This window comes from Pagrus major, chromosome 17 (genome assembly GCF_040436345.1).
Source record: "Pagrus major chromosome 17, Pma_NU_1.0".
NCBI classification, from domain to species: domain Eukaryota; kingdom Metazoa; phylum Chordata; class Actinopteri; order Spariformes; family Sparidae; genus Pagrus; species Pagrus major.
Genome location: NC_133231.1, coordinates 18,601,980 through 18,613,419, shown reverse-complemented (window position 1 = coordinate 18,613,419; position 11,440 = coordinate 18,601,980). Strand labels below are relative to the sequence as shown.

Here is an 11,440-nt window from a genome sequence, read left to right as displayed (position 1 = left end):
TTGGCAAAAAGGAAAATTATCCATATCCATATTGACAAGTATGTATGTACTGTACAGAGGGCCGACGGATTAACAACCTTACCGATTAACAGATCTGATATTCAGCATTTTTCTGATTATCAGAATCAGTGTTTTTTTTTAATGCAGCCTGTAATCTGCAAAGTAACATTTGCCTTCAAAATGTAGTGGAGTGAAAGTACAAAGTAGCACAAGATGGGAGTACTCAAGTAAATTACAAATACCTCAAAAAAGTATTGAGTAGCCTAAATGTACTTAAGTTACATACCACCACTGTGGCTCAACATATACACGATAATGAGGCTTACATGAACTTATGGGCATACATATGACTCAAACAGCGTCACAGGTTTGGTTTATACTGATCATTTTATTTGGTGTATTTACAAACAAGCACATGCAGGAGGTGGACAATGACTGACACTATAGGGGCACTGAACTATATGCAGTAGTAGGACACAGGGGGATGTCTACAGGCTACATGACACCAGAGAGAGAAAGAGAGGAGGAGGAGCAGGAGCAGGAAGAGGAGGAGGAGGAGGAGGAGGAGAGGCAGGTACAGAACTCATTGTTACACTTACACACACACACACATAAGTGAAAGTGCAGGATGTGCAGACACACAGAAGTGCTCACACTCATCTCTGCTTTCACTGCCACACACGCTGCCATGTGCACGCTCACACACGCACGCACACATACATAATGAACCCAGATAGATAGAGAGACACTAGATGGGTCAGATAGAGCTATTCCTTTCAGAAACCTCAAGATCAATAAATAGAACATCCAATAAATTAACAGATTTCAAACAAATGCATTTAGACTATCACCGCACATCGGAATAGAAATACATAAACAAAACAAAGAAATATTGTAAACACATTTGAATGCGTCAAATGATATTTTATCTTTATCTAGACATTTTTTCTTGTAAACACCTACGTATCATCCATTTGATGGCATTTTTTGTAATGTGACGAGCACTGGTGTAACTTAATGAACCAGGTGCCATAGTGACGGTAACGTCATGCTACATGGCATTGACACAATAACACACTTTCAAGAGCTGAGCGTTCCCTGATTGATCAATAGTGATGACATTTTCCTGCAGAATGAAAAGAAGGTCCTTCCTGACCAGCTAAAATCAGACTCTTTTATATTCATTTTTACTACTGAACCCTCAAAGACCTCGACTCTTCTGTATATATTTTATTTTTCCTCCCCTTTTCTAGCAGTCAGCATCTAAGTGTCCAGAAAGGTCCAAAACTGAGCTTGTTAGCATGCTAACTGCATTAGATTTCTCTGCAACACAATACATAGATGTCTTTATATCAAACTGTTATTTCTTTACATTTTGGTGATCATTTTTGATTGTTTTCAACTAAAATCTTACATATTTCACCTTAGTCTGAGAGTTAAAAAAAAAACTTTGGTGTTTTTTTTTATGTGAATTCAGACAGAACCTCAGGAAGTTTAGTTTTTTTTTTTTCCAAAAAGCTAAAAAAAAACGAAAAAAAAACAACTTTTTGTTTTAGACTTCCATTTAACATTATCTGACCTTTCCTAAGCAAACTAAAGCCAATCATTAGAATATTATCCTACCTAGACATTTGTAATTCTACATTTCTGAAATGTGCCTGAAAAGGTTTAGAGAGGAAAAACTATGTGGGTTTCCTTGACGAATCGATGCTGCAGAACATGATGGTGTAATAATGTTCACTACGGAAACCCTGAATGCCCAAACGAGACAGAAAACTCCATTTTACATGAGGTCTTAAAGCATATGGATTGGATGAGCGGTTCAGAAGTTACCAAACATTTGAGAACAACAGCTATTTTTAGCTGCCGCCGGGGATGTCCAGGTCTTTGAGGGTTAATCTATTGTTTTAGGCTTCAGGTGCCAACTTGCATGAGAACACCAAACCAAAATGACTTTCAAACAAACAAAAAAGGCTTGTAGTTGTACATTTAACCATATGCATAGTCATCAATACAGAATCTAGAGAATAAATATATGACACAAAGCAACATTAGAATCAACATATCACTTCCACCACGACCACTATCATTAATATCAATGATTATGATGAGAAGCAAACATGGCAGGAAGGGTTAATACAAAAGCTGAGGTACGAGGTGAAGACCAGCCACCAAACCTACAGACTTTACAGTAGCATTTATGAATTAACCACACATCTGGGACTTTCTCACTGCATTAAATTTAAGGTCAGATAGTGTTGAACAAGAGCTGAGCATAGTTTTGTGAAGGTTTTCAGATGAGTAGCTACAGATTGCTGTTGTCTGATATTATCTGACAACTGTGTGTGGAATAGATAAATAATTTCTGGCATTCGTTCAAAGCATTCATGGCACATCACAATGCATACAGTGTTTAAGATATGAGACTAAATGATTTAATGAATACGACGTCGAGACGTTGGCAATACATAAAGCACACAGGAGGGAAGATACTGGATTTCATTCTCAAAACAAACAATGCTCTTTTCTTTTTTGCATGTATGACAACCATGTAGTGTGTGTGAAGTAGAAGAATGAATCCATTCATTTTGAATCTTCCTCAGTGTGAGCACAGTATTATTAAGCTGCTTTCTCTTGTTCATCTATCTTTCTATCTATCTTGGTAATATCAATCTCAATTTATATACCTATATATAGATTTTTTATGTATATTTATACAGTCAAATATATTAGCAGAAACATGTCAAACACACATGAACCAGGCGATAAAGGTGAGAGGTCGATAGGGGTGAAAGGTCAAGAGAACACAGATCTACACAGCTACAATTCACTACATTACTACGCAGTATGCAACAGGAGCTACGGCCCAGTACTCTAACGTGCTTTCTCCAATTGTCAACCTGCGAGCCGCGACACTCCACAGCTAGAGACATTAACGTGGCTTCCACCAGGCTGTCGCCTCCTCGCAACAGGCAGCCGCTGACCTGAAAGCACTTGAAGCTGCGAGTGGTTGATAGCACAGAATTTCCCCCCTGTGTTTGTTTTCAGACCAGCGGCTGACGAGGATGGCAAAAATTGAGAAAAGGACGTTTAAAGGGATACTTCACTCCGAGATCAAAGGTCTTCCAGCGTGTAATGATCTGAATTTGACTTGAGTCATTATTTCACACCATCTGCCGCGTTCCTGCTGCTAAAATCCATTAGTTTAATGCTACCAAACTGGATGGATTGTGATGGGGAAAAAACACTCCCATATGTTCATAAAGGGAGAGGACTGCAGGCTGCTCCTGGTGCACGTGAAGCAGAGCAGATGGTGTTATGCACTCAACTCAAACTCTCACCAAGCAAGCGTGAAATATCCCTTTCAGAGTAGTGGAGCCTCACCGTAACCTCTCAATACTCGCCTAAAATATATATATATATATTTATTTTGTTTTTTTATTGATTGAGTGCAGCAGTTATGGCTGAAGTCACATGATGAGGGAAGTGTAGCCAATAGGTACGAGCCCCTCTCTGTCTCCCTGACGACAGCGAATCCAGTCCTGATCGACTCCTCCCAACACCACCAGTTCCTCCCCTTTGCGGAAGCTGAGCTCCGAGTCGGCTCCGGTGTGGTCGCACAGCGTTCGTACTGACCTGAGGACAGACAGCAGAGACTGTCTCAGCCAAAATGGTATACGTATACGCCAACACAAACAACAGCATCACCCCCAACAGGCCCTGTAGCCAAATCTTTGATGAGTCACAATGCAGGATCGCTCAAAGTCAGACTGGTGAGTCATCAATTACAGTCTTTCGAAGACAAAAATGATAACAGGAGTGCTTCTGACGTCCACTACACCCACAGGTGCTGTTGGAGGGGGAAAGAGACATGCCACAAATGAGGAAGGCAAGGTGTATTTTTATAATGTATGAGCAATGTTTTTATTTTTAACCATCCATTTTTCATGCCAAACCCTAGCTATGGATGAAGGCATTTTTCTTTATCATAATGATATTTTTGACACTAAAATCATACCAATCGATGTTTTCTTACTGCAGGAACATAGAGGCCTAAAATGTGACATCATTCTAAATTGAATTTAAATTACAGTGAAAATTAGTTGTGTCCATACAGAAACTTACAGTATGATCCCCCAAATTTAAGAATGGATTGGTGAGTGGAACTGGAAAGAATGCTACTTCAAAAATGAGTAGAAAAACAATGAATACAGGGTGTTTCCAGCTTGTAAGAAAAATAAATAATTCGAACTGCTGATCGAAGAAGTAAAAATTGTCTAAAAGCAAGTCCCATTAGTCTCACTGAAATGCTATTTTCAAGGTGATGGTGTCTCATATGAAGTGTAATGAGATATAATGCTGAAGGCTCATGCATCTTAATGCACATGTCCTGTTACTAAACATTATTAATTCATTGTTTGATGTGATTTGTCTGTTTGTCTGTTATTTATTAATTCATGCAAAACTTTTTATGCTGCTGTCTTTTTCAGAGATCTTGAATCTCTGAAAAAAAAAAAACAGGTTAAATAAATAAAATAAAGATTGCTCATCATGTGCATTTAACAACAGCCAATCCAATTTAGATCTCCTGCTACTCTGGTTCACTGCTTTGGTCGAGCCCTGAGCTTCTCATGTTCAGAAATCTAAAACCCCCTTTCTCATATCACGTGGTTTAGAGATGTCATGCTTCATTTAAAATTAGATTCATCTCGAAAAAAGTCTGCACACTGTAGCTCCCACTTAATACATCCAAAAGTTCACAAGCGATGTTTAAAGTTGCATATATTTGAAGCATTTATTGGTCCAGCCTTAAATGTTTTTTGGATGTGCCTGACTACTATATATTATCATATAGTATTTATCATTTTAGGAAAATTTGGACAACTCTTATATCAGTTTTTTTCTTTGGTCACTGGGATAAAAAATGGCGTATACATATGACGAACCCATATGTTCAGGTATCTAAGGTATCCCCACACAGTTTCACTGCATCTTAGCCAACAGAAACACAAAAATCCACCCTCCATAACCATCAGCATCTCTTCATGTCTGTTGTACCTGAGTGGTCTGGGTTTGTCCTTCATCTCCAGAGCATCGACTTCCTTCTCAGACTCTGGCTCACTTTCTCTCTGTGGCTCCGGGGCCCTCCTCATTATTGGGGTGGAGTTGCTGCTCACCATTCGGGTCAGTGCAGTGACACCAGGAGCCAGCCACTGAGAGGGACGCCTGCAGAGACAGGAAGAGGACGAGAGGTATGAGAAAAACAAACAAAGAGTGTTACCATTCATGCAGTTTATTTTGAATTACAACAGTGACCTTAGAGTTTCTTGATGGATGAATGTATTGCTTTCTCTTGACCTACATATTCACTGATCAGTATATGTGTTACATTTATTGGCTAACCTGGTCGGTGGTGTGTGACCTGTTGGGCTGTTGGGACTTTTAGAGGCTCCAAAGAGCCGCCCCAGACCCCAGGGAACCTGAGCACCACTGCCGACCGGAGTGAAGTCACTTCCTGCCTGGACCTGGAGGTCTGGCAGATCTGCCCTCATCTCCTCCTTTTTCAGGCTCAGCTCAGACAGGTTATGGCTCAGTCTGCCTCCCCAGCGCATCACAGCCCCCCATCCCTGCTGGATCACCTAAGGTTAAAAAAAAATGTCACTCCTGCAGGATAAAACAAACGTATTTGAGCTCAAACACTGGACAATGGAAATCAAAGGTGAGTACCTGTCCTGCCTGCTGAGCAAAGCTGTCCTCCTCGATATTAGGAGGAGGTAAGTCTCCAATTTCCTTCTCCTGGACCCACATGAGCTGAGGACTTGTCTGCCCGAGAGTGACCGAAGCCTTTACAGCTGCAGCAGCGCTTTGATTTGACTCCCCTGATCCTAAATTCTTTGGATTAGCCAATGGCGATGATCTCTCTGGGCTTCCAAAATCTACCTCTGACAGGCTTTCAATATACCTGCAGCCTGTGTTTTTGGATTGGGAGCCCTCTGTTGAAAGCTGGGATGTAGTGTCCTGACAAGGAGGACTATGGATCTCTGGACTGTGGCTGTCTGGCTCTAAATGGTGGTGCTGGAAGAGCAGGTCGAGGTTGAAGGTCAGCAGGCTGAGAGGCTGCAACACGAGGAGCAGCTCCTCGAACAGAGGCTGGCAGGCGGTCAGCGACAGACGTATAAAGGAGGTGGGGCGGTAATACGTCTCCAGCACATCTGAGAGGAAGGGAAGAGAAGAGGTCAGGGTTAGGTACATGGGCACCCAAAAGAATGAGATGACATTAAAAGGAAGGAAGCTTACCACTGCAAGACTGAAGGTGAGACAGCCAGAAATCAAGAAGTTTGGTACTAGAGGAAAAAAAATAGAAAAGAGGGAAAAAACTGAGGATACAAAGAGGACATGTGCAGGGAAAACAAAATATAGTAAATTACCAGAGGAGAACAGAGGATAAGGAGGCAGTGCTTACTTCAGTAGGCCAAGAAGGAACGCGTTGAACCTGTGTTTGCTCTGTCTGAGCTGGGGGAGCTCTCCAACTCGATCTTGAAGGTTGAACAAGGCTTGTGTTTTTGGGCCTAAGAGATGGAGAGAGAGGAATCTGACGAGGCGAGCGAAAAATTGCACCGAAACTTGGCACTCGTGGGCCAATCAATATTTGCTTCCTGTTGTTCGCTTTATTCAGCATTTCAGACACTAAAATCAACAAGTATTGACTGATGTGTGGGAAAATGAGAGACAGACGAAGCCCAGGGTTTATCGTTACCATCCAGGGAACAAAACAACAGAATCAACAGCTTGATATCATATCCAAATCTATAAATGCTAACTTTCCCAATTTTTTCTTTTCATGTGCTACCTGGCCTGGTGGAGGCCTGGACCAGACTCCAGGCTGAATTTGGCCTCCTGCCTGCAATCAGGTCACTCTGGTGGGGTTTCAAGCCATCGGTCAGCAAGCTGTGCAGGGCTGGGCAGAGGCACTGCAGCACCAGACGGCCCAGAGATGGATTTATGGTGCTGTCTCCTGATAAGGCCTGAGAGGAGAGGAGAGAGACACGAGAGGGAGATGGGATGGAGTGAGGAGGGAGAAGATGTGCGATGATAAGGAGAGACAGGGGGATAGATGAGGGAGGATGACTCAAGAGAGAGGGAGGAGAGAAAAATAGGACACATCAATGAAAGAGGGGGCGGTGAGGGTCGGTGTGATGTGATGTGGGGTGATTTTGAGGGGGAGGGGGGTTAGTTTGCAAAGATATACTACAAGATTGGGTTAACTTAAGATATTCTAGTACCTTGTTAACTGAGAGAGACTGAGGAGAGACGGAACAAAAGAGACAGAATAAGAAAAAAGGGAGGGATAAACAATAAATTCAATATGACATCTTTTTTTCTTGTAGTGAACCAATCTAACAAAAACAACATAATAACACAATTCTTCATCAAAATCCCACTGGTGATGTAAATTCAGCATTGACTGACCTTCTGAACGACCGTCCGAGAAGAACTGAACTGGGCCAAGATGGCTTCCACTGCCACACTGACCGCACTGACCAGAGCTGAAAGAGAACAACATTGGTCTTCAGTTCAACTGTACGAGCTTCAGACATCAGGGACAAAGATAAACACACACATACACATGCAGGACGCACACCTTTTTTTTCCTGCAGGCACAGAGAGGACAGGCCCAGACCTCGCATTGGATGCTTCACATCCTCGCCCATCCAGGACGTCTCTGTCCTCTGTACAGAGCCAGCGAATGAGACACTGCGAACAGCTGACAGCGACAGTAAGAGTGCAATTACTTACTGTACGAAATCAACAGAAGCAAAATGAATCACCACAGACAGAAATACCATAACTAAAATATTAGCGTTAGGAGCAATTAAGCAATGAGAAGCACTGGAGTAGGCAGATAGAAGCAGATGGTACTACTGACAACAAACAGTGTGTGAGGACAGCCTGTAAATATTGGTTTACTACTGTGATGAGCTTTCAACATCTGGATCTGTGAGGACGACTTTCTGTATGCATGAGGGATAAACAGGATCTCATGCATTCATCTTGACTCAAACACACAAACACACCCATACAAACACTCGTAAAAGCCCAAGACTATGTAGGAGTAACTGCGGAGCTAGGAGGGGAAACAGGTGTACAAGCTACCACATCAGTCAGGTCAGGTATAATTAGACACATGTGCAAAAGGCAGGTGTTGTGTGTAGTTTTATATATATGCAGACATCTTGAAAAGAACAGGATGCAGTGGATCTTAATTACTGTGAAATTGCTCTAAATGTACACGCACAACGATAAATAAAAAATCATCATCAACAAGCTACTTGTGTTGTGCTTGGCATGAAATGTATCCACCTCAACACGACATGCAAAAACACAACAGGTAGACAGAGCAGACGAGACCGACACAAAGACAGACAGATAGAGGAGGACAGAGAGAAAGAGAGTGATGAGAGTGGCTCTAGACACCCTCTGACAGGAACAGCTGTTCCCCTTCTGAGGACCCTTTGCAGATTTGAAAGGACAGGGTAGATAAGACGTATCGGATGACCTGCAGGGAGCTGCCGACTGATACATAAAACAGCTACAGTTACCCAGTTCTTTCAAATCTGCAAATCCCTCGGGTTGAAAAAGTGACAGTGGTGTGAGAGCCACCATATCAAGAGGAGAGATAGACAGACAGACAGACAGGCATGCAAGCAAGATGTCAGACAAAGTGAGAGAGATGTAGGGAGAGAGAAGAGAGAGAAGTCTTACTCGCCACGCGTGACTGCGGAGGAGCCTGGTGGAGTTTTGGGGGTAGGGGGGGCGCCCTGGGCGGTATAGGAGGGTAGAGGTTTGGATAGTAGAGGGGAGCAGCAAGGGCAGGCAAGGTGTGAGAGCGGGGGAAAAGCGGGGAGCTGAGGGAGGAGCCTGCTGCGCCTGGAGGGGGCGCTCCAGAGCGCTGGGGAGGGGAGAGGGCTCCGATTGGGGAAAGGCGAGGAGGGGCACCTCGATGCAGAGGGCAGTTTTTAGGGTGGTAGAGGTAATACGTGGGGAGAGGAGGAAGCTCTTTAGATGTTCTGGCCTTGTAGCTATTGTGGTCTGTGTGTGAGCGTTTATCTGAATACAGAGAATCCATAGCACTGTTTGAATACGTCATCATGATATCGATGTTCTTATATGGGGTGCTGCAGCCCGGAGCCTCTGTGGTGCTGCTAACAGGTGTGTCTGGCTTAGTGTGTGTGCCGCTCTGGTTCTCTGAGTCACTGCAGTAGAGGGAGTCAAAATTGCACATAGAGTCGGACGCAAAGTCCCTGAGTGTGTTGAAGATGTTTTCATCATCGCAAGGAGAGTCTACACCATAATCAGCCAGGGATTCATAGTCAGACCCAGCATTTATTTCAGCGCTGGAATCATCTCTGTGGATACAAGCTGAGCTGGGAGCAGGGGGCCACTGTGTGTTGCAGTGCTCGTCATCTTTGGACTCACTGCCTACATGGCTGTGGGGTCTGGGATCTGAAAAGGGCTGGGAGTTACAGTAGCCTGGTCGATAGGGGGGGAGGGCAGTGTGGAGGAAGTAGGGTTGGGAGGACCGGGCGAGGGACAGTGGGGGGGAGGAAACTGCTTGTTGGAAGGGGTAAAAAGGCCAAAAATCGTAAAGGTGCGGGAGTCAGGATGGAAAGGGCAAGCGCACAAGCAAAGAAGTGATATGAGGGAGCAAAGTGGAGCGATGGACAAACAATGGAAAACAACAGAATGTGATGGAGAGGTGAGAAAAAACAAAAGTAAAAAAAAAAGTGTGGCAAAGGAATGGGAAGGAGAGAAAGAGATGCAGAAAATGTTAGCGTCTGTCGAGAGAAAAATGCACATTCATGAATGTATTCCAGCAAGAAACCATCATCATGTAACATCATGCGGTAATGCAGCATTTAAAAAACAGTTGATCGACAGTTACACATTGACAGGGCATGAGAGTCAATGGGGTTGATTTATGAAGAGCAATAACCACAGTCTTTCATTTAAGAGGGTTTGACACAACAGGAAATGATACCGTGACTGCACAGGAGGAACACTCAATCTGTCAATCAGACACTCATTCACCATAATTAAAACGCCAAAGAGTCATCATATCTGGATTCAAGGCTTCTTCACGGCATCTGGTTTTACTTTCATTTTTTCTTTTGCATCGACAGCTATGAATATTAAGTGTGTGCCAATCTTTTTTTCTGATTTGCACTGCAGTACGAGCGAGACATCATCACCTCTGGATCACCTTCGCTCTCCCCCCCCTCTCTCTCCCTCTTCTCTGCCTTTGTTTCCTACCTCTCTCTAGCTCTTTCCCCATCACCCATCCACCCCTCCCTCCCTCCCTCCTCGGCCAGTATAGCACAAAGTACAGTGTAATGCTGAGTCAGTCAACTGATTCAGATAGAGTTCTCTCCGTTCCTGCTCAATCACCATGTCTGCCTCTGTGAATAATCAGAGTGTGGCAACACAGTTTTCACTACACTCAAGTAGTTGTGACATACTGCTAGGCTACAGGCTACAAAATGAGCTGGAAAGCAACCATACCTTGGTTAGACTTGAGCTGTCTTTGAACTGTAACCAACACATGATACTTCCTATTTTTCTGACACAAGCTCTCAGCAATTGGTTCATGTGCTAAGATCCACCCCTTGGACTCTTAAAGGTGTACACACCTATTTCTGGCAAGTTGCAGCCTCATTATTAGTATTCATTTGACTTTTGTGGCCAAAAAGCAAAAATAAAGTCATGAAATAGTGATAAAATATGGATACAATTAGAAGAATGTAAAGTGAACAATTTAAACTAAACATTCACCCTGCTGCATTTAGACACTGACAATCTAATCGTGTCTATGCAGCCGACTGCAGCACCGTATGAGATAAGTAACTTGATCTTAGCTATCTGTGCCACTCCAGGGAGCAAGGGTGGAGGGGAGGGAGCAGAGAGACAGCAACAGAAAAGCATATACACATCCCACGTTGATGGGATTTAAGACCAGTAGAAAGAGGAGCTGGAAAAGATTTTTGGACACACAAACAGAAAGAAAAGAGAAAGTAAAAGATAGACGAAAAGAAGGGAAAGGTTTGCAAGCTCAGTGGGCACTCCATTATCCCCCTCCCCTCGCTCTGAAGGGTGGATGAATAATTGAATAAGGCAATGATGACATCACACTCTGATAACCAGCGCAGGAAATACTGGCTGGAAAGTTCCCAACCTCCTCTTTCTTTCTCCTCATATTACCTTCACTCCCTTCACTGTCCTTATCCCTCCATCTCTCTTACTCTTGTTGCTCATGTTCATTCTCCAGCTTCCACTGCCTTGTTGTCTGTGAAATCACCCTCTGTTTATCCCCCGTCATCACTTATCCATCAAATCACGCATCACCCCTCTCTGTGACTCACACTCGCCCTCCATCTCTTCGCTC

At 43.4% G+C, this 11,440-nt stretch overlaps 1 protein-coding gene across 1 annotated transcript; it reads right to left on the bottom strand.

The window, feature by feature from the left end:
* Positions 1-368: 368 nt before the first annotated feature.
* Positions 369-10,576, bottom strand: rusc1 (RUN and SH3 domain containing 1). Its single transcript, XM_073485873.1, has 10 exons — positions 10,561-10,576; positions 7,643-7,765; positions 7,471-7,547; positions 6,851-7,025; positions 6,464-6,569; positions 6,298-6,344; positions 5,728-6,212; positions 5,404-5,639; positions 5,059-5,226; positions 369-3,636 (listed from the first exon to the last, which is right to left on the bottom strand). Exons 2-10 carry the CDS (start codon positions 7,710-7,712, stop codon positions 3,471-3,473), a joined length of 1,530 nt encoding a protein of 509 aa, XP_073341974.1. The 5' UTR covers positions 7,713-7,765; positions 10,561-10,576; the 3' UTR covers positions 369-3,470.
* Positions 10,577-11,440: the final 864 nt, after the last annotated feature.